The sequence below is a fragment of the Microtus pennsylvanicus genome, chromosome 8, assembly GCF_037038515.1.
Source record: "Microtus pennsylvanicus isolate mMicPen1 chromosome 8, mMicPen1.hap1, whole genome shotgun sequence".
Taxonomy (NCBI): Eukaryota; Metazoa; Chordata; class Mammalia; order Rodentia; family Cricetidae; genus Microtus; species Microtus pennsylvanicus.
The window spans coordinates 105,414,673-105,437,560 of record NC_134586.1 but is presented as its reverse complement, the minus strand read 5'-3'; the positions used below and the strand labels follow the sequence as shown (position 1 = coordinate 105,437,560).

General features: G+C 47.6%; 2 protein-coding genes across 5 annotated transcripts in view; both read right to left on the bottom strand.

Moving 5' to 3' along the window:
• Positions 1-1,951: 1,951 nt before the first annotated feature.
• On the bottom strand, positions 1,952-19,998 carry Akap8 (A-kinase anchoring protein 8). The gene is made up of 14 exons (XM_075984267.1): positions 19,786-19,998; positions 17,798-17,836; positions 16,760-16,792; positions 16,022-16,301; positions 15,123-15,612; positions 14,596-14,725; positions 14,360-14,406; positions 12,964-12,997; positions 11,083-11,170; positions 8,818-8,959; positions 8,465-8,558; positions 7,334-7,464; positions 5,077-5,172; positions 1,952-3,905 (listed from the first exon to the last, which is right to left on the bottom strand). The coding sequence occupies exons 1-14, from the start codon at positions 19,802-19,804 to the stop codon at positions 3,465-3,467; spliced, it is 2,064 nt and encodes a 687-aa protein (XP_075840382.1). The 5' UTR covers positions 19,805-19,998; the 3' UTR covers positions 1,952-3,464.
• A 139-nt stretch (positions 19,999-20,137) lies between these two features.
• The window catches only part of Akap8l (A-kinase anchoring protein 8 like), a 35,736-nt gene continuing 32,985 nt past the window's right edge, over positions 20,138-22,888 (bottom strand). For 2 of the 4 annotated variants that reach the window (XM_075984269.1, XM_075984272.1), the window contains 2 exons: positions 20,627-20,722; positions 20,138-20,517 (listed from right to left, as the gene is read on the bottom strand). In XM_075984269.1, coding sequence (XP_075840384.1) covers positions 20,215-20,517; positions 20,627-20,722 — 399 coding nt within the window. In that variant the 3' untranslated portion in view covers positions 20,138-20,214. Of the gene's footprint in view, positions 20,538-20,613; positions 20,723-22,888 lie in introns of all 4 variants that reach the window. The other 2 variants (XM_075984268.1, XM_075984270.1) reach the window with 1 other exon arrangement.

The window sequence follows — 22,888 nt, the reverse complement described above, 5'->3', positions numbered from 1 at the left end:
GGTGGATTTTCTTTACTGTATATACCCAATGTGGTTTTGACTTTTATTATATTTATTTATTTATTTATTTATACAATGTTCTGTCTGTATGCCTGCAGGCCAGAAGAGGGCGCCAGACCTCGTTACAGATGGTTGTGAGCCACCATGTGGTTGCTGGGAATTGAACTCAGGACCTGTGGAAGAGCAGACAATGCTCTTAACCACTGAGCCATCTCTCCAGCCCACTTTTATTATTTTTTAAAATAATCTCACATAGCTCAGGTTGGCCTTGGAACTCTTATGAACCTGGGGCTGGTATTAGGCATGCCCACACTTTGCTAACAAGCAATGTTGTGACAGAGGAAGTATATGTAAGTCTGGGGGCTGAAAAACCAATTACCCTTGTAGACCAAGTTGCTGGGCTGGCTATCTATCTATCTATCTATCTATCTATCTATCTATCTATCTATCTAAAATCGATCTACCTACCTACCTGTCTATCTATCTATAGACAAGTTTCTCCACATTAATGGCCCTGATTGTCCTCGAACTCATTTTGTAGGCCAGATTGGATTTAAAGAGAGAACCACCTGCTTCTGCCTCCAGAGTGCAGGGAATTAAAGGTGTGTGTCATTGCCCAGGTGCAGTCCTTTTGAATTTTGAGATAGGGTCTTCCTAAATACACCAGGCAGACCTTGAACTCCGAAGCGTTTTGCATTAACCTCTCTGAAGTAGCTGGAGTTACAAGTCAGATTAATACCTGTTTAGAGTTGGACAAAGTAGTCCACATAGTTAATCCCATGCTGGGGAGACAGAGTTAGGCAGATCTCTGAGTTCAAGGCCAGCTGGAGTTACAGTGAGACACAAAACGACAAAATAAAACATTTTTAAGTAACAAAGGTGCCCTGTGTACACACGTTTATGGTTATTGATATCCTTAACACTCATCAGTTCACACACAACAAATCATCAAGTTTCTTTGGTTGCACGGAGGAGTAATACTAACTCCTCACCCTTGATGAAGGAGGCAGCTTAGCTTATCCTGTGAACCCCATGAAAAGGTACCCCATTTTTAAAAATAACTTATTTTTATGAGAACCAATTGTTTTGCTTGCATGTATGCCTGTGCGAGGAAGTCAGATTCTCTGAAACTTGAGTTACAGTTGAGAGCAGCCATGTGTGTGTGCTGGGAATTGAACCCAGGTCCTCTGGAAGAACAGTCTCTTAACCACTGAACCATCTCTCCAGCCCCAATAGCAATGTTCTCAACTGCTAAGACATCTCTCTACCACTAATTTTATTTTTAGTTTTTTGAGACTTGGCCATCCTAGAACTCACTTTCGGTACCAGACAGATCTCAAACTCACAGCCTGTCTCCCAAGTGCTGGGATTAAAGGTGTGCCCCCACCCCATTTTTCAACCCAAATAATTATTCATCTTGGAGAATGAACTTACTTATTTCCACACACAAAAGTATGAAGCATCCCATGCAGTTTGACAAAGTGCAGAAATACACACTGAAAATCACCTTTCTCAACAATGGCAGGCCTACTTAAAAAAAAACTAAAAAGTCTTAAGCCAGGCAGTGGTGGTGCACCGGAGGCAGAAACAGGTGGGCCTCTAGAGTTTGTGGCCAGCCTGGTTTATAGAAACCAACTGGTTTATAGAAACCAGGCTGAGGCAGGAGAGTTGCATAGGGAGACTGTGTCAAAAACAGCTGGAGAGACGTCTCATCAGCTGTGGGCACCGGCTGCCCAGCCTGTTGAAAGGAGTTGGATCCCTGGGGCTGACCCGCGGTGGGAGTCTCCTGCAAGCAGTCCTCTGCAATCTATGTACACACCATGGCTCGTTCATGTGCACACACATTTACATAAGTAAATGTAAGAAAAATAAATGCCGCTTGCCATGAGGCCCTTGGTTCCATTCCCAGAACAAACACTCTTCAGACCACATCTGAGCAGCAATGAACAGAAATGTTTCAGTAGCATTGCTTTATTGCTTATTAAGTTTTGACATTGATATTCCCATCGAAGTTCATCTCATATCCCAGTAACGCTCCTTGACAGAAGTGCTGATGGAATTCTACAGTATTTTATTGCCTCTTTTATAATTAATAATCACCACTGGCTGATGTTTCCAAGATGTGAGCTGTGTACCGTCCAAGGATGGAAACAGCATTGTAATTTCAAAAGGAAAAAAAAAATCATTCTGATCCTATAAAAACTTGGTACATGCTACCTTAAACATACTAAGCCTTCCTTTTTCAGATTCAGAACTACCATACTATTGCTTGGAATGGAAATATCTTCATTAACTGTATGAGCTTTTACAGATAGAGCCCATCTATGGGAATTTATATGTGTTTTCCATCAATGGAATAATTTCATGCTTTCTTCCTAAAAACTTGTATGTGGGAATAACGGAATTAAGAGACAACAAAACTAACATCCTGCATTAATGGTGAGATGGAACACAAAGAGGGAAAACATGAGCCAGGCAGTGGTGGCGCATGCTTTTAATCCTAGCACTCGGGAGGCAGAGGCAACAGGTGGCTCTCCTGTGAGTTCAAGGCCAGCCTGGTCTACAAGAGCGAGTTCCAGGGCAGCTCCAAGGCTACAGAGAAACTGTGTCTCGACCTCCCCCCCCCCACACACACACAAAAAAAGGCAAAACATGAAACTGATCAGCAAGCACAGCCTATGGAAAGCTCCAGGGGCTTTCTCAGACCTCCTGCACAGGCCAAGGCCAATGCTGTGATTATGACAGAGACGGAACATAGAATACAGCACATTATAACAACCAAAATCCAGCTGGTCATGGCTGTATACACACGGTCCCAGTATTCCAGGGCTGAGACAGGACTGAGTTCTGAGGTCAGTGTGGGCCAAGCAATATGCTATCTCAATGCCAAAGTTAAAGTAATGAATCGAATTAAAAAAAAAAATGTCGCCAAGCAATAGCGGTGGGTGCACACCTTTAATCCCAGCACGCAGGAGGCAGACAGGTGGATCTCTATGAGTTCCAGCCTGGTCTACAGTGTCTTGAAAAGCTCTCACCCACATGGATGGTTGAACCATAATGTCCCACATACCATGAAGGTAAATAAGGGAATACCCCTAAATAATAATAATAAAAAAAAAACCTTGAGCAAGTTATATTCCTATCATCAAGCTGTTTCCCAAGCAAAAGACAAACACCACAAAACAAAACCCCACATTCTGTCAGTTGCTGTATTTACCAAGCATCAGGAAGATCTACTTTATTAGTCTAACTGCAGTGCAGACAGCCAAAGGCCACTTGGGAAAAAATGTTTACCTCTTTTCATATTCTAACAGAGGTGGGAAGCCATCCACTGTACAGCATCAGCCCTTGAGGTACATTGGGAAGGAAACGGCTGAGTCTTTCCACCAAGTAACACACACCCTAGTACTGCTTATAAATCACAGAGAAAATAAAACACATCCCTTTGAACAGGGAGAAAGAGGTCATTCCGCGGGGGTATCTTTAGAGTCTGCATCAGTTTGCTCCATTTCATCGTCCAGGATTCCTGGGATAGCTGTAACAGGTATGGTGCTCTCTGTTGCCGCTATGAATGCTTCATTTCTGGCCTCAGTGGCCTCGCTTCTAGCCTTGTCTTCGGTGTTCCTATTTTCAGACGCCGTTTCACAGGTCTGCTCTCCCAGCGACTTTTCAGTGTGGGGGTCACTACTGGTCTCTGCTGTGTCCACAGGGCCTTCCTCTTCAGCTATAACTTCATTACGCTCTGCAGCTGGCTCTCCTTCCCCCTCTACAGCTTTCACCGCTGCTGTAATCACCTCTGCTAAGACTTCTGCAGCTACTTCCTCTGGAGTCTCTTCCTTCCCTCCAACATTGTCATCTCCTTCTGTCTCAAGATCAACTGTTTCATTGGCAAAAGGATCCTCACCCTGAACCAGGAGGAAACACAAATCAGTGCTAGAGCCAGAGGCCCAGTTTGTGAGGAGCTGTGGTTTTGAGGAAGTCTGCAAAGCAGCATACTGCAGCTTTCAGCTCATTGCGTTTATTTATCGAGAACTTCACACACATAGAAGTACTGTACTCATACCATTTCCCCTCTCCTTGCTCCAACTCTTCCCATGTTTCCCCCTGTCCTCAAATTCATGGCCCCTCATTTGTTAATCATCATGCACATTTTTGGAAGGGAGTGTCAGGGATGAAATCCTAGTTATCACATATGGTAATAAACAAGTACTCCACCACTATTGCCACCCAGAGACCCTATCTACAGTTTTAGCCTGGTGTTACGGCCCTGCCTGGCCTCAAATTCAGTAATCCTCTTGCATCTGGCTCCCAAGGGCCAGTACTTCAGGTACGTGCCACCACATTTTTAAGCACTTTTAACTTCATTTGTAGTTTATTTCATTGTTTTGTTATGAGACCAGGCCTTCCTTGGCTCCAGGGTAGCCAGGACGGATGTGTCACTGCACCCAGCTTGGATGCTTTATACAAAGCACACCATCAGCATCTGCTCAGTACTTCACAGCTAGACAACCATGGCTTTCTCTGGTGTCTGCATGGCATGATGTGGCCATCTACTAAGCAGCACCACATCCCCATTCACAGACCGGCAAGTCTCTAGAAACCCCAATGTCACAGATCCAGCCCTCCTGGTATTTTTCTTTTCTTTTTTTTTCCTTGGTTTTTCAAGATAAGGTTTCTCTGTAACTTTGGTGTCTGTCCTGGAACTTGTTCAATAGACCAGGCTGGTTTCGAACTCACAGAGATACACCTGTCTCTGTGTCCTGAGTGCTGGGATTAAAGGCGTGCGCCGCCACCACCCGGACAGCCCTCTGTGTTTTAATGTCTTTCAATTTTTTTTTTTTCAAAATTCAGAAATGCTAGCCAGGAATGGTGACATGTGTCTGGTCTACAGAGGTAGGTCTAGGTCAGCCTGTCCTGAAGGAAACAAAACAAAACTCAAAAGAACATATAAACAAAGAAGTAAATAGTAAAAATTCAGAAATAAATGCTGGTCACTGTACTCTGGCTACATTCCATATAAATCTCCCACCACCCCCTCCAAGGCTTTTTTGGCTCACTAGAGTCACAAATACAAACCTTAAGGTATTTTTCCAGCATTTTCACTATATGTTTGTTGTTCAAAACACTCTTAGCCACATGGAGACTTGTTTTCTTGAACTGCTCAGCAGCCAACTGCAAAAGGCAACCAAAAGTAGGCTTTGTTAAAATAGCCAAGAGAAACCAGAAACTAGCCAGTATATGTGATGGCTACTTTAACTGTCACCTTGACACAACCCAACCACAAGGAAGAAAGTCTCAATGCTGTACTAAGTCAGGGGGTGGCACCAACTCCCAACTCTTGGACTGCTAAGTCAGGGGGTGGCACCAACTCCCAACTCCTGGACTGCGTACGTAAGAGAACCAGCTGATCACTAAGCACGCATGCATCCATTCTCTCTAATCTAAAGTGACAGCTGCTGCAGGCTCCACCTGGACTTCCTCGAAACCATGTACTACAACCTGGAATTGTAAACCTTTCTTCACTAAATTGCTTATGGTCAGGGTATTTCCCACAAGAACATCAAGCTACTCAGCCATAACATATATGCAGAGGACCCAGCTCAGATCCATTGAAGGTTCTCTGATCTCTGAGAGCCCCCACTGAGTCCCGGTGGTCCATTCATTGATTCTGTGGGCTGTGTTCTCAGGGGGTCCCTGGTTGGGGGTATTTTATCACAGTTAAGAAATGAAACTAGAGCCGGGCGGTGGTGGCGCACGCCTTTAATCCCAGCACTCGGGAGGCAGAGGCAGGAGGATCTCTGTGAGTTCGAGACCAGCCTGGTCTACAAGAGCTAGTTCCAGGACAGGATCCAAAACCAGAGAAACCCTGTCTCGAAAAACCAAAAAAAAAAAAAAAAAAAAAAAAGGGAGGGGGGATGAAACTAGGGCCGGGCGGTGGTAACACACACCTTTGATCTCAGCACTTAGAAGGCAGAGGCAGGTGGATCTCTGAGTTCGAGGCCAGCCTGGACTAGAGTTAGTTCCAGAACAGGTAAGACTGTTATAGAGAAACCCTGTCTTGAAAAAAACAAAACAAAAACACCACCAAGCATTAAGAGAAGGGTAGGCAGCCACTTGTACTTTTTTCTTTTTGTTTTTTCGAGACAGGGTTTCTCCGTAGTTTTTGTTCCTGTCCTGGAACTAGCTCTTGTAGATCAGGCCGGTCTCCAACTCTCAGAGATCTGCCGCCTCTGCCACCCGAGCCCTGCGATTAAAGGCGTGGGCCACCACCGCCCAGCCTTGGTACTCCATCTTGACTGACAAGCTAACCTAATGGTCAGCAATGTAGCCAAACCCATTCTATCAACTGTGGTTGTTCTGCCTATCTAAAGCAGTTGTGCTGCACAGCACAGACCTCTGGACCCAGAGCATCCTAACTGTAGGGAACTGATTTCATGGTCCCTTCAGGTAACAAACTTAAAGGACATCCAAATGTCTTATAAAATGGTCTTGGTGTTTGTACAGGATCTATGCATATCCTCCCTGTATTTTAAGCCTAACTTGTAAGCCTAACATAACAAAGGCTGTGCTATCATCAGCTATGGTAAGGTATTGGCTGGGGAACATTAAAGAATTGCAGTGTGTTCAGTCAGTATAGTTGCAATTCCTCTATTAAATGTTTTCAATCCTCCGTTAGTTCGATCTGTGACTATGGAATTCAGAGATGAAGGCAAACTGTATTTACAATCAGACATTTTATGAAAGAAACAACAGCAACAACAAAACCTTGCTAACCCCTGGTTTAAACCTTGCCTTTAGACTCAGCTTCATCATCAAGGAAAAACCAAACCAGTACCAAAACCCAGGTTGGTCCCCCAGGCCACTGAGTTCTGAATGGCCCTTGGCCTCACCTTACAGAAACCCAGTTTCAATTTAGAATTTCAGCTACTATATACAGCCAATCCAGTCACCAAATTTCTACCCCCCACCCCACCTCGAAATAAGGCAAAGATGGGTGTGGAGATATACACTGTTAATTTCTGGGAGGCAGAGGCACGTGGGTCTTTGAGTTCCAGGTCAGATGGCGGCTACCCCGTGAGAACCTGTCTGAAACGAGAGAACGAGAGAGAGAGAGAGAGAGAGAGAGAACAAGAGAGAATAAAAGCCTGCTTCTCAGCCTCCTCCACGTAGGTGGAGTAACAGTTACATTTCAACTTGCATTTTAATAGAATTGGGAGTGATGGATACACTAAGACACAAGCTCACTGAGGACCTGCTAGTAACGCAAGCACTCCTGGGACAATATCAATAGTCGGTCACTCCAGGAGCCAGTCTGAATCAAAACAAGACTTACCCTTCGGTTATGGTTATGGTCCACAGAGTGCAGATGCCGCTGGAGGAGCTGGTGCTGTGCAGGAATCAGCATGTCACAGGCCATGCAGTGTGCGGCTTCAATCTTCTTGAAGAAATGCTCCTGGCCAATCCCTGGAATGGAACCCATATAAACAGTTCTTTTCCTCCTTCCCAGCAAGGTCCACACTGTCCCCATGCCACCCTCTAAGGTCATCATGAGGACAGAAGGTGAGAGGTTGGAACCCACTCTCCTAACTATGCCTGCAGGAGACCTGCCCCACTGTGAGGTGCTATGCCCACACCTCATCCTTCCAGCTCTGTCGACAGGACATCGGGGTGTTTCACATCGCTCTGATGAGAGGCTATACAGCTTTGTTCTCGTTTCACTGCACCCAGGGCTTTTTTCCACCCCGTGCTTTCTCCACAGGACTTGGCTTCACATTCTTGGTAGCCCTAAGCTGGCATTGCACTGTATTTTTTTAATTTTTTAAGACTTGCATTTTGCTCGCACATATGTCTGTTCACCACATGTGTGCTTGGTGCCCAAGGAGGCCAGGAGAACTGGAGTTACAGACAGCTGTAAATTGCCATGTTGGTCCTGGGTATCAAATCCAGGAACTCTAGGAGATCAGCCAGTGCTGTGAATGCCAAGGCATTTCTTCAGCTCCTGGACTGTTTTTTTTTTTTTTTTTTAAATTTTCGAGACAGGGTTTCTCTGTAGTTTTTGGTGCCTGTCCTGTGAACTAGCTCTTGTAGACCAGGCTGGCCTCGAACTCACGGAGATCCTCCTGCCTCTGCCTCCCGAGTGCTGGGATTAAAGGCGTGCGCCACCACCGCCTGGCTTGGACTGGTTTTTTATGGTGTAGGGATTAAATAATTCCAGGCCTCATGCACGCTAGTTAAGTACTGCAACACAGAAGAGTTGTTCAAGCCTCTGCACCGTCTATTTTTCTTCCTCTTCAATCTATTTATTTTATGTGTACAGGCATTCTGTCTATATGCTTGTCTATGTATAGAAGCCAAAAGAGGACACTGGATCTCAGACAGTTGTGAACCAACTGGACTGGAATCAAACCAGAGTCCTCTAAAAAAAAGCATCCAGAATAATCTGGACACTGGGATCACAACTGACCTTTAAATGGATCTGGTTTGGGTTTAGGGCTTTCCTTCTCCAACAATTCCTGGCGCCGTTTCTCAATTTTCTTATTCCTGTTTATGATGTACTCCTGGAAGGATGGAAAGATGCCACCAATGTGAGAACACACTATCTGGACATTTTTCGACTACTCAAAAGGGTGAGAAGATTCTAGTGTGGCAGCTCCAAGACCAAAACTCGCCGTGGTTAGAACTATCATCACTCTGTGACACAGGAACATATACAATAGTTTCCATTTGGGGAAAGAAACTGGATTATGTTTAGGTCTCTCATTCCCTGTAATCCTCTGCAGGCTCTAAAGCTGGTAGGGCTTTCCATGAAGACTTTACCTGGAGGAACTCCACTGTCTTGTCGGGCAATTTGGTACTTATAAACCGCAATGTCTCTTTATGAAATTTGCTTTGCAGATGCTTTTGGATTTCTTCATCTTCAAAGCTACGAAACTTGCATACAGAACAGGCAAACTGAATCCTAGAAGGCAACACAGAAAGGAATCACTAGTTCTTCTGAGCACAGAGATGCACCCAGGAAACAGGGTTCTTCTGGTCCTTAAGGGCGTTCAAAGAGCGCCTCCCAGTCTCTCTCTTAGGTGTTGAGCAATAAACCCAGCAAGGAAACACACATTACTGTAGGTCCCTGTCTGAAGGGTGTACAGCCTCTCAAATATTTTCTGAAAACTATTCCATCAGTAGCATACCGGGCCAAAAAGAACTAACTCTCTAAAGTGATAAAAGAAATGGAAACATTCACAGGTCCTTTAGGTAGGGCTGATGATAAACTACTAAAAGTTGTGGGGACTCTCTGATATCCCCCTCCCCAGCCCCTCTGTGTAGCCTTGACTGTCCTTGCCTGCCTCTGGCTCCCAAGTGCTGGGATTAAAGATGTGCACCACCATGCCTAGATTTCTCTAACAATCTTAAATTTCTTTGAAATCCTTGGTCATTAGTGCTGAGATTGAAGATTAAATAAAAACAGAACAAAACAAAAAAATATAAGATGTGAGGACACAGATGTAATTCAGTTATTATAGCATTTACTTGGCATGCAATGGGTATTATCCCCAACAAAAATGTCACCTCTCCCTCTGGCATCTCATCATTTCTGAATCAAGGAGTGTATACATCTGCTCGCTTATGTGTGTGGGTGCACAAACAACAGGAGGCTAGACATCCTGCTCTATCACTCTACACCTCATCCCTTTCAGACAGGGTCTCTCACTGAACCTGGAGCTGGGCTATCAGCCAGCAAACCCTTGTGATCCTTCTGTCTCACCCCCAACCCCTAGTGTTGAGCTACAAATGTACATGGCTACGATGAGCTTTTCTTGTAGGTGCTGGGGATTTGAATTTAGGTCCTTATGCTTACATAGCAAGTGTGCCTACCTACAGAACCATCACCCCAGACCAAATGACTTTTTAAAAATTTCATTTATTGGGGAGTGGAGCATGTGTTTGTGCAGAGTTCAGAGGACAATCTGTGAGAGCTGGCTTTCTCCTACCAGGGGGATCCCAGGAATCAAACTCAGGCAACTGGTGTGGAACAACTGTCTTTATCCATTGTACCAATCCAAATCAAAGGTTTTGGTGAACTTCTAGGAAAAGATGACTTTGTGTTTTGTCAATTCCTAGTTTCTACTGTTAGGATCTCTTTTGCTAAGCATTTCTCTACACAGGAAAATTATGGTAGTACCTGAGCCTTAAAACCAAGGATAGTAGTTTGGAGAAATTGCTCAATGAGTAAAGGCACTTGACACCAAGCTTAAAAGACTCACATGGATCTGCAGGAAACCACAGGATGGAAAGAGAACCAACACATACAAACTGTTCTTTGACCTTCATAAGCATGCTGTGGCAGATGAACACACACACACATCTCTGCATAAACACATGACCTACCCTGCAATCAATAATAAATTTAAGAATCATTTGGTCTGGGGAGATGGCTCTGTATGTCAGAGTACCTGTTATGTAAGAAGCAACAAACACTAATGTAGCGACTCTGATTTCCAGCCAGTAGCTGCTTACTCAATGAATCATGACAGACAGACCCATGGTGTATTATTACAACAGCACTCTATGGGTCTGGCATTTTACCATTCTTCTATTCTGAGACAAATTTGGCCAGCAAAATCTCATACACATATATTCTCACTCTGTTGAATTCCAGAGATTGACTAGATTTGGATAGAGAACCAAGACATCCTCCTCCTGCCACTTCTGCCAAATGAAGGTCACTTTCTGGGAGGCTGAATGCCAAGTCAGCAGACAGGATTGGGCATCCCTTCGGCCTGCTGATGGGCACATTTGACCTCCCAGTCCTAGTATAAAGGCCCTAATCCCAACAATGAGGAAAGATGGTGGTCTCTGAGGCGGATTCTTGGAGCAAAGCCAGAAGGCTAACTACATGCACCTTTCACACACTTCTCTAAGTCGTACCTCCCAATAACCTGGCTAAGAGCTCCTGACAGCTGGAGTTACATCAAACCAAACTCCTATGCATTACAGAGGGAGGAACAGGTAAGCTTGGGGAGGTAGACAGTGCCCAGACTCTTTATCTAGCCTGTCAATCTGCCTCACTGGCCTATCAGCTGTTACCTGTCAGCTGCTCGGTCCCGCATCCTGTCTCTCCTCCTTTGCTTCTCCCGTCTTTTCTTCACATCGTCGTCTTCATCCTCCTTTTCTCCTGTAACAGAAAAGTCCCCTAGAGACACTGAGGAGCCTACAGGCAAGGTCGCCTCCAGGGCCAAGTTGGATGCTGCAGTTTGGCAGCCACACCTTGTGCCCATCTTCCATTTCTTGTGGCAGAGCCAGGACCCCACGGCACTGAGGAGCTGTTAGAGGCTCCTATGTACCAGGACCTTTGATGAGAACCCAGAGGAGTTGCCTCACTCCTCCCATGGCCTGATGGGCAGAGGCCCATCCCACTCATGGCCACCTAGTCTGTTCTGTCCCAGCCTACTGGTCCAGTATAGCACTCTGTTGTTGGGTCGTCTCCCATGTCACTCAAAGAGCAGCAAATAACCCCACAGAGGCAGAAGTTGAAGGCCTCAGAAAATAAAGCAAGCTAAGCTAAGCTGCCGCCCTCCATCCCACCTCTAGGTGGGCTGTGGTGACCGTCCAGTTGGCCTCACCTGAACTAAGGACTCAGCAGGTCTGACAGTCCTTGCTGGCCCGATCTCTATCTTCCACTCAGAAAACCAACAACCTTGGACTTTCCCAAGGCTGAGTGGGAAGCAATCCTAGAAACAAAAACGGGAAGAGACCAATTGGTCCTCCCATCCATTCCCTGGGCTGGCATAGCTCCCAGGAGAGCCCTGTGGCCAGTATCTTAGCATGAGACCACGCCAGATCCCCAGGCTCAGGGCTGGATGCTGAAAAAAGGTTGTATAAGCATCTGAACTGTAACCCCTACCCCTGATGCCAGTCCCGAGACTGTCCCACGAAGATGGCGACCGGCGTGCGCTGCTCAGAAGCCTCTCAAAAGGACGTGTGGGACTTTTGGCAAGAGGTCACTGCCTGAAACTATGACTGCGGTTTAATAGCATAGTCATCCCGGTTGGGCAGCAGGACCTGTGCGCAACAAACATGTCACCTTTGCTTTAGCATTCACCCGGCTTGCATGATCTGCTGAAAGCTGGGGAGGAATCCCGTGCTGTGGGCAAAACTTTAATGTGCGGGGTGGGGACATCTGAGGAATAGTTAACCCAAGAACTTTAAAGGAGCCAAGGGCCTGCACATCATAAGGGGTGAAGGCCAGCCTATGATCATGGAGGGAAATCAGCTAGGACAGGCCCACAAGAACATGGAGAAAGACCAAGTGGCTGCAGAGTGAATCTAAGGCCTTGCAAAGCAGGCGGCTTCTCCGAGTCACCCTAGCGGTATAACCTTGTTGGGCTCTTGGGTCTCTTGCCCTAGAACTGACAAGACCTGTTCTTGCTTTTGAGATCTGGGCCTGAGAGCACCTTACAGGTCATTCTCGCAACCTCAAGACCAACCACAGCAGGCATTTGTTCTCTGTCCACACAATCAAAGCTGCCAGGATTTCTGGCAAAGGCCAAGGCATACACTGAGGTTGATGATTGAGAACAAAAACAAGCAAAACAAAACAAAACAGAAAAACCCCCAAAAACCAAAAAACTAGATGGCAGGAACAGCAAAGATGGGCCAGAATATGGGAAGAGGGAATAAAAAAAAGGGGCCTCTTTCTCTTCACATTTTGGAAATACACTTTCCTACCACGGGTATCTGGTGATACCCAGAGATGGGCTCCCCAGTTCCTATAACCTATATCTATATCCACTGAGGCAAATGAATTCTTTCAAGCAAATCCTGCCCCAAAGACTGGAGCAAAGCTTTGGGGGTGGTTCCCACAGTGTAGACCCACTGCACAGCTGCAACTCCTCTACCATGCCATGGAGCTCGGCAGTGAGTGCGGGTCAGACAGGAAGGCTGCAAAGGATACTGGGTGATGCCTACCTTTTTGTTTCCTGGAGTCACTGAATTCATCCTCCTAAAAAAGGTAAACGCAATGTCAGGCAGTGAGGTGGAAGTTCCAAAATTCTCTATAAGCAGCCTAGGCCCTAATACCTAATGTGTGGTCTCACCACAGACCTTGGCCTGCTATGGTGCTGGGAAATGAGGCAGTATAAGGGAAACCTCAGAGCCATAGAGCAGAGCCCAAATGCCCTGTTATGATTCACTAGCACTAGAAGACTACAAAGGGGGCTTGGAGAGTTGGCTCAGTGGTCAACAGCACTTGTTGTTCTTGGAGAAGACCTGGGTTCAATCCCTGGAAGCCACATGGTGGCTCACGAACATCTGGACATCTAGTTACAAGGCATCTAACACCTCTGACCACAGGACGCATCAGGCATGCACGCAAAACACTTTTATACACATGAAATAATAAATTATTGAAGAAAAAAAAGACTATAAAAAAGACTACCAAGTCACTAACTTGGTTCTCTCCAAAGTGATAGAACCTGCCTGGGGGGGAGGGGGAGGAGTCTGTGTGTGTGTGTGTGGGGGGTGACAGCAGCAAATCCCATATAGTCTACTAGTAGGAGAAGCAGCTCTGGTTTGTATTATTCTAATTCCAACACTGATTGGAAATAGGCTTTCCCAATTTCCAAGTGTATTTAGCATTCTAACAAATTAGGATAAACAGAGATCCAATGATTATCTAAACAGAGTCAATGCCTTGGACAAGAGATGTGCAGAGACTTCCACCATCAAGAGCTAAGTCAACTGAACTGGGAACAAGCAAGACTCTCACGGAAGTGTCAAGGCCGGGTAGAGCCAGGTGGGGAGGGACAAAGCACTTGGAGGGCACTGTTTAAACTCCAGATTCCATTTCTTGCCACCCAGGAGAGAAAAGCTATTGGAGACCTGTTAGCCCACCCTCACCCTTCTTTCCACCTGACTGCCAGAAGTACCTAGAAGAAATTTTCTAATTCCATATACAGAGAGAAAGAAAATTATCCTCCTCAGAAATGTGGCGTGGCCTGAGAACTGGCCTCTGCAGCCACTCTCCAGTGACTGGCTATCAGGACAACAGGCTGCAGACAGAGCCAGCGGCACCCAACAGAGCCCTACAATTAGAAGGCTGATGGCTACATTCAACACAGTAAAGCAAGAAGAATGATTTGGGACCTTTTTCTGGGGAAGAGGAAAAGTAGAAGGGGGACAACTGGTTGGGATGTAATGTATGAGAGGAGAGGGGGTGGGGAAGGAGAGAGTAAGAGTTGTTACAGGGTGCTCAAGAGATAGGTAGTTGTATGGTTGAGTCTATCAATACAGCTATTTTCACCTCTGTAGAGAAAGATAAAGGACAGAAGAAACCCCAGAGACAAAGAATCTGTGGTGAACTTACCCCCCTGAATTCTTCATCTCCTGACCGTAGGTCACCAGCTCCATCATCTGCCAAACACAGGCAACAGAAGTATTAGCCCCTAGGTGGTGGCCCCCAGAGCATAATCATGCTCCCAAGCTCACTGACCAGACTGACAACAGGGGACAAAGTTGCCAGTAAACAATACCACATATCAAGTCTGAGCAGGCAACTTACTCATGTTGAACCTACCCGGTACAGCGATCCCCAGAGCATACCGTTTTCAGATAAATCTCCTTCGCTGTCAGCTCGGGCCAGTTTGGCATCTGGCTCTTCATACAATGGAAACTGCTTCCGCTTCCTGCCCATGCTGTCTGGTCCAAAGCGCTCAAACCCTCTCCTTCGGGGCTACGGATACAAGCACATGCCATGTAAAGCTAACCTGGGCCAGTAAGTGCCCCACAGATGAGATCAAAGTTTGTAAGAACAAAGAACACAGGCAGGAAAAGCCTTAAAAAGTAAACTGTACTACATTTGGAGTTCAGAGTCAGTGTCATGCTTGAAGAAGCCAGACATGCACAGCCACATGTCATTCACCAGGCTGACTCAGGCCGCCCCTGTTCTGTAACAGATGAACTGATGGAGATGATCTAAACCAAGTGGTGTAAACCTAGTTAGTGATAGCGAACGGCACACTGGGGAGTAGTAAGAGCGTCACACAGTACAGGCAGGCACACAGCTTTTACCTCAATGAAGCTGCCAGGAAGAAAAAGCAAGAAGACCTGACATAACTTGGTGAACTTACCCAATCCCGTATCCGAGTCTGGGACCGGCCACATCCATAAGGCATGGTGCTACCAAAACCGCCCACCCCCTGCATGCCCATCATGCTGTAGTCAGGGGCCATGGACTGGGAGAAGAGGGAAGGAGGTGGCCTGCTGGTGGAGGGCCCAGCCAGACCACGCCCACCCACGTAGTTCAGCTCATTCCAGGCAGCAGGCAGGGGCTCCGAGGACGATGAGGGTGGCATGAAGGGATCACTGCGTATGAAGGTGCTGGAGTTGCTCCGGTCTTGGAATCGGGTCTGGCCCTGGCCCCGGCCCCTCATGAAGCCATCAAGGGAGCCCCGTTCTGGTGTTGGGTCCCGACAGTCATTGAATGTCCCACCAAAGCTACCATTGCGGTCAGCCCCCAAGTCAAAGTCATAATCATAGCTGTAGCTGGGGCGATAGGGATTCTGCTCAGGCAAACAGGGCCTGGAGTCATAGGGTTCATACGGCTGGAAGCGGAAGGAGCTGCAAGGGAAGTACACAACCTGTTAGGAGCAGCCAGGGTACTGGCTAAGCCACCTAGGCCACCCAATCATCAGTCCTCAGCCTAACCTTACATTAAGCTGACCTCCTTAGATTCAGTACAGAAAACCAAACCACCCAGTATCCATTTAAATGCCCAGAAGGCAAAACAGCCCAAGACCTCCTTCAAACATTGCTAACAAGAAAGAGCATGAACTCTTGCCAGATGAAGACAAAGTCTGGAATTAACTAAATCAGCCAACAGTTTAGTCTTCAAGTCTTACTACAGCACCCCTGTAGGGCCCAACTCCTGTCTAATACACAAGAGCAGGAAAGACGTCTTTCTAAGAGTTGGTACCCACTCCCACCTCATGATGCCAGAAAGTAATTCCACCAGGAAAGGTTTAATCACCTGTCTCGGTCCTGTATGCCCTCCCCACCGCTGCTGGTCCCACCCCTGCCTCCTTCCTTGGACAACATGTCCAAACGCTGGTTGATCTTGGCAATGAGCGAGTCAGAATTGTCAGTGCACGGCTCTGGTGCAAAAGAGGCCATATGCATGGCAGAGCTCCCAGCTGCCAGGCCACCATCACTGGCTTTGGTGGCCTCCCACGAGGCTGGGCCATAACTGTAAGGCGCTCCCGCAGAGACATTCGTATTCTGCGCGTTGTAGTAGCTGTAGTTGTCATAACCTGTCAGAAGAAAGAGAAACTATGTCAGACCTCAGAACATGAGGCTGCCCATGACATCGTGCACAGAAGCCCTCTTGGTCTTGTAGAGAAAGAGTCACCAACATCAAACCACAATATACAAGTGATCAAGACCAGAGATGGGGGCCACAGGTGTTCTACTAGCAGGCTTTCACTAAAGACAGTAGGATTTGTTCCCTAAACAGAGCCAGAGGCAGCTAAGAACCTTGGAATAGCAATTCAGGGTACCGACAAAGACATTTGAGAGCTGCAGTTTTTGCACTGTACCCACAATCCCTCTCTAAGTTCAAACTCCCCCTCAGGACAGCCTAGCTCCAGCACTGATACTCAGCACCCAGTGTACACAGCCAGGATGGGAACTGGGGACCTGTACTTCAGCCCATCTGGGTGGCTCTCAGAGCTTCACTTGCTTCCTCAAGACCCCTTTCAGAAGGTCTTACCTTGCCAGCTGGCCACACTGCTTCCGTATGTACCTTAGGAGAAACAAGACAGAAGGGGCTTCAGTGTCACAGTTACAACTTCCCTAGGGACAGCTGCCACCTCACTTCACCAGAAGACAGGCTGTGACAATGTGGCAGAGGTCCTTGGCATGTTTCATAGAACAGGTACAGAACATACCAACATTTCTCTCCCAGGCCAGCCTGACTTCTCCCCTGAAAGCTAAGGAAAGGAAGGTAAACAGCAGACCCCAGGATGCCGACCTACACCACAGTGCCAACCGAGTGGCCAGTCTGGCCCAGATCTCAGAGATTCCCCGTAGCGGCCCAGTTCTCACCAGGAGCCAATCATACCAACAGGACAGGAGTGGAAAATCACTCCCATCCGAACAATAGCATATTATGTGGCATGGGTGTCTCAGAGACCACCTCCTGGGACACAAAATGGTATACAGAAAAGTGCCTTGCCTCCAAAGGTGCTAGGGACATGTCCTATGACTGGAGAAAAAGAAAAAAAAGGGGGAAGTCTTTGTGCCCTGGAATGGGGTAGAGTGTGGGGCAGGTTTTAGACTCACAACAAGGGTGAACAAAAACTTGGTCCACATCTAGTCCACCGTTTTTGTACAGTGCTTGAGTTAAAAACAGGTTTTATCTCTCTAAATGGTGATAGGAAAAGTACCCCCAAAACAAAGCACATTCTAGGACATACCAAATATATAAGGAAATGTGCAATTTGTACACACAGACTAAAAGGGGTGGATGGGTGCTACTGGGGCCCAAACCTGGGGCCACTTGCAATGTCTGAGTTCATTCCAGATTTTAAAAGAAAACTGAGTAGTGAGAGGGGGCGGAGTGATACATTCTACTTATTAACCAGCCTCTACTCCTTTGCAGTACACAACAGAGTAGTCTTCTGGAGAAAGGGAAGAAGGCAAGGTAAGGCAAGGATACCCTGGTGAAGGCAGATGTTGGCTTCTTTTACAAAGGGGCATCCAGTGTGGGGGAACCCATGATTCAACTCGCCAAGCAGAAACCACTTACCCTGGGTGTTGGTAGGTCCAGCACTCCATGCCCCATAGCCTGTGAAGAGATCACGTGTCAAGATTCTATCCACCATCAAGAAGATGTGGGCTCTGAGAATCTCCCACAATCTAAAGGGTTTTCCTTTGTCAGAAGTGGCAACTGACAACGCCACCCATCCTGCAGCTGGAGACCATCACACTTGACCTGGCTGAACTGAGGTCAAGGCAGAAAAATGAGGGAGCTAAACTTGGGAGGACACAGGACCAGCTACACAGCATAGAGCCCACCCTCCTGGTGCAGCCACCACATAAGTGGGAAAACAGCTCAGGTTGCTGCCAGAAACGCCACATAACTGAGAAACAAGCTGGGAATTTAGTGACATCATTGTAGTGTTGGCTTTCATGTAACTAACAATGTCCTGGGCTTTTGATCCTCAGCCTGACCCCCTGCATTCCTTATCTACCCTACAAACAACACCCGTCTGGGTGGGAGGGGATCATATTCTCTTCATTTTGTCCCTGCAGCCTAGCTCACAGCTTTCCACAGTGGCACAGTTCTTGGTGTCAAACAGTCTCACCTTGATAAAGTGAACCATTCTCTCTCTCTCCAGACTATCCCTCACCCACCATTAACAAAGTCCCTTCAATGCCTTGACAGAACAGGCATTCAGCAAGTACCGCCAAACCTAACTGCTTACTAACAGCTGAGAGAGCTGAAGCTCCTCAGGGAACTTAACTGTCCCGAAGAGTTTGCTTTGCGCCTCTGCAGGCTACGGCTTCCTGTCCCTGTCTCACCCGGTTAACCAAGCAGCCCTGGTAACAAACAGTGAACCACCTCCGGGTACAAACTGTGTCCCTGTGAGACACTAGTCCTTCTAGCTGCCATCAAACAGTCAGTGAGAGGAGGAAAACAGAGAGGCTGTTAATATTTTAACAGAGTATGTGAAGTTTTTGGTATGTAGAAAGTGGAGTCACCATGAAGTTCCCTAACCTGAGGAACACAGAGCAGGGGTCTGACAGGTATCTGGTTCATCTAGGATCTGAAAGGTCAAGTGCTCATCACATCTCAGGTCTCTGCCAAGTCCATTTCCAGGTATTTCAAGATCCTTTCTCCAGCAGCTAAAAGTTGCCAACAACTCCCTGAGCCCATTTCGAATCCCATTCCTTGGGTTCCAACTGTCTCCTGCACGTAAATTTCGGCCCAGAGTAAAGGCCTCCCCGGAGGTTCACATTCTAGAGATTAACGCTCGAAAAATGAGGCCTAACTGCAAAAAGATGCTAAAAATTTAAGTTAGGAAAGGCAACGTTTCCGCTTTGGCCATCCCTTGGTCCCTCCAGGCCACCGTAATGTTACAGTTAAGCACTCCAGTCCCTCAGTAAAGTGACACTTGGGAGGACGGCTAATCTGCAGTCCTGGTTGGAGAACATCAGGTTTTGCACAAAACCACGCAGTACCTGACCCTCAATGTCCGGTCCTTGGAGGAGTCCACCTCCCAGGGGCAGCACATACCACGCACACTGCAGAGACCCGGCCAGGTCGTTCCGAGGGGTCGCACCGCTGGGCATTGGGAAAGCAAGGCCCAGGGCACGTGCTCAACGGCGGCCGCCGGCTGCAGACGAATTGCCGGGACTCCGCCCGCGGCCGCCGCGGCCCTGGCCGGACCTCACCCCCGCGCGCTCTAGCCCCGCCCCTGGGGACGCCATTTTGTGGCGTCTTCGGAAGAGAAGGCGGGACTGAGACCTCCAGGGTAGTCGGGTTCGGGCCGGGCCGAGATCCTCCAGCTTTGAGTGGTGAAACCGGCCCAAGGCGCCTCCAGAAACCCTCGACCTCGGCGCCTCAGCCGCCTTCCCCCGCGACTGCGTGGAGGCCCAATAAGCGCCGCGCGCGCGTCCCGGCAGACGCTCCGTAGGAGCGCGCTGCGGCGAGCGCGTTCCGACCGCCCGCTAGGCCCGCGTACCGCCGCGCGGCAGTCTTTCTTCAGTGCGTGCACAGTAGGCCGTACTAACCTCCGTAGCCTTGCTCCATGTCTCCGACGCGATCCGCCAGCAGACCCTTTTCTTAGCGTCCCTTGGAACGCATGCGTTCAACGTGCCGTCTGCTACTGAAAACGAAGGACCTACGTCCCTCCTCCTAGCACTACCATTGGTTGGTCTCCAACTGAGCCCGCCCCAGCCGCCCCACCTAGCCTTCCTGGTTGCTAGGCTCTGGAGTTGAACCTCAAGGGTAAGCTAGTGCGCAAGAGCATCCAGGTTCGCGCACGCGTGAGCTTCTCTAGCGCGTCCACACGCGCGCAAGCGCACTTAGTTTCTGGACACTTTCCAGGGCCCACCCTCGCTACTCAGGAACAACACAAATGAAGACTTGGGGTGGGAAAGCACTTTATTGGGCTGGGCTTCCAGCCTCGGCCATGCGAGCCCTGCCGCTATCGGTATGGGCTATGGAGCACCCCCACCGCCCTCCTCGTCGTCTTCCACGTCGAGACCCGGGATCCCTCGGATCTGGCACTGAAGGGCCCCGCCCAGCAGGGGTACGGCGCCCTCCTCCTCCTCTGGAGGCGGCGGAGGTGGCGGTGTTGCAGTCTCTGGGGCAGGCTCCAGGGGCACCGGGGGCTGTGCTGGCACGCTCTCTGAGAGCCCTGTCGCTTCACCTGGTGCCCCCTCATCCAGAGCGCCACTGTCCACCTCTTCTTGCTCCTGCTCCTTCTCCTCCTCTGGGCTGTCGGTGAAAGGATTCTCACCCTGTAGAGATTGATGGAGACCTTAAAAGGGAAGGATTCACAGGGACAGTATGGGGACCAGGCTCACGAAGAGGTCAGGGCTGAACAGCGCCTTTACCTTTTAGCCTCACCTTCAGATAGCGCTCCAGCTTCTTGCTAATGAGCTTGTTGTTAAGAATACTGCGGGCCACCATGAGAGAGGACTTCTTGGACTGTTCCATCATGAGCTATGGGTGGGGCAAACAGAGCTGGTGAAGCTGCTCTGGAAGCCCAGCAAACCCAGATGAGGCTAAGATTCACCAGTAACTAGACCTAGTGTCTGTAAATTCGCATTGGACATAATTGTCCGGTCGCTCTACAAGCTTGGAAGGAACTAGGGGACTGATCTGATCTTAGTGAAGAGCTCCATTCATCCATACCATATTTACTGTATGTGAAATGTGATTCGTTTACATAGCAACTATAGTAACTGCCAGGCCTAGTGGCACAAGCTGTAATTCCAGCTACCCAAAGATGCCCGTGGTAAAAGCACTGGCATCAAAGACAGGTTCAATTTCCAGTTCTAGGGGATCTAATGCCCTCTTCTGGCCACCATAGGCAACCAGGTACTTGCATGGTGAGCATTTATATATGCAGACAAAACACACAAAATAATAAAAAGTTAAAAAAAAAAAACGGTGGAGGGAGCTGGTGTGAGGGCCAGCCATGACAATCTAAGTCTTTACTTCCTCCAACCATTATCACCTGGGGCTCTGGCCATCCATGAATTTCAATAGAGGCTGGAGTCTAAATAGTTTTTATGAAGCCTGGCTGCAGGAGAAACCACAAGCTAAGATCACCCGACCCCCACCCAACAGACCATTCAAAGGAAATTCCTGGCATCCTAAGCACTAAATAGAAACACCTGCCAGAGCACAGTCACCAGGAAACCCTAGACGAAAGTCAGCCAATAAGGGGTCTTAAAACCTCAGAAACTCCTCACCCCCACCTTTACTACTATAAAATCCTATTCTAATTGAGCTCGGGGCTCTCCGGTTATTCCAATATGTTGAATATGTGGGGAGACCGAGTTTGCAAACTTGATTAAAATAAAGGTTTTTTGTTTTTATATACGGGACTCTTGGTTTCCTTGGCTTGTCGGGGATTGTGGATTTGGGCATAACACTGGAAATAATAGTTAAGTGCTTAACAGACTGCTTACTTAGTATTCCTGCAACCCTAGGTTCAGTTCCCAGATACGTACACACATAATACGGGTGTAATAAAACCTCTTAAAAGTAAAATGTAAAAACCATAATAAAGGGGCTGGCAAGATGGCTCAGTGGGTAGAGGCATGTGTTACCAAGCCTGACAATAAGAACCAGTCCCTCAAGTTGTCCTTTGATTTACAAACACACACAGACACAAAACAAGGAGCAAATTGTCCTAGTACACTAGGAGGTGGGTTTTTTGTTTGTTTGTTTCCCTCCTCCCCCCCAGACAGGGTTTCTCTGTGAAACGGCCCCGGCTGTCCTGGAACTCACTCTGTAGACCAGGCTGGCCTCAAACTCATTGAGATCCTCCTACCTCTGCCTCCAAATTCTGGGATTAAAGGCGTGCACCACGACACTCAAGGAGATTGTCTATAAAGAGAGTATAAGGTGGGTGATGGTGGCACACGCCTTTAATCCCAGCACTTGGGAGGCAGAGGTGGGCAGATCTTTGTAAATTCAAGGACAGCCAGGACTGTTTCGCGGAGAAACCCTGTCTAGGAAAAACAAACAAAATAAACAACAAAAAGTATAAAAACAAGGCAGGGCGGTGGTGGCACATACCTTTAATCCCAGCACTCGGGAGGCAGAGGCAGGCGGATTTCTGTGAGTTCAAGCCCAGCCTGGTCTACAGAGCTAGTTCCAGGACAGGATCCAAAACCACAGAGAAACCCTGTCTCGAAAAACCAAAAAATAAATAAATAAATAAATAAATAAATAAATAAATAAAAAATCAAAAAACAAAACAAAACACACACACACACACAAACCACGACTGCCTCAAAAAACACCAAAACAAACTGGGACTACCAGTAGAAACTGTATTAAAAGTTGAGCATCCTTTTACTCCACAGGATTCAGACATAAACAGAGACACTACTCTACTGGTGGATCAGTTCGTTACAGACTCTGGAAAGCTGTTTGGCAGAAAACACCAGAAGTACAAATTTACCTGAGTAATTCCTATCCCTAAATTTAAGAAATAAGCACATTTACTAAATGTAGGGGTAAAGAACTGGAAGCATTTATGTTCTTTGGTGGAGAAGTGGGCAAGCCATTCTACCTAAAATAATACCCTACCCACCTATCAGACCCTGCTAGAAGGTGTGAAGTCTGGGCCTTTTGTTTTTATTGAAACAACAT

What these genes read in the sequence shown, in the direction of transcription:
- Akap8 (XM_075984267.1), bottom strand. An exon ending in CGGGACCGAGCAGCTGACAG is followed by an intron (nt 8,960 to 11,082) that starts GTAACAGCTGAT and finishes GTTGCCTTCTAG; the next exon opens with GATTCAGTTTGCCTGTTCTG. An exon ending in ACCATAACCATAACCGAAGG is followed by an intron (nt 5,173 to 7,333) that starts GTAAGTCTTGTT and finishes TGCCTTTTGCAG; the next exon opens with TTGGCTGCTGAGCAGTTCAA.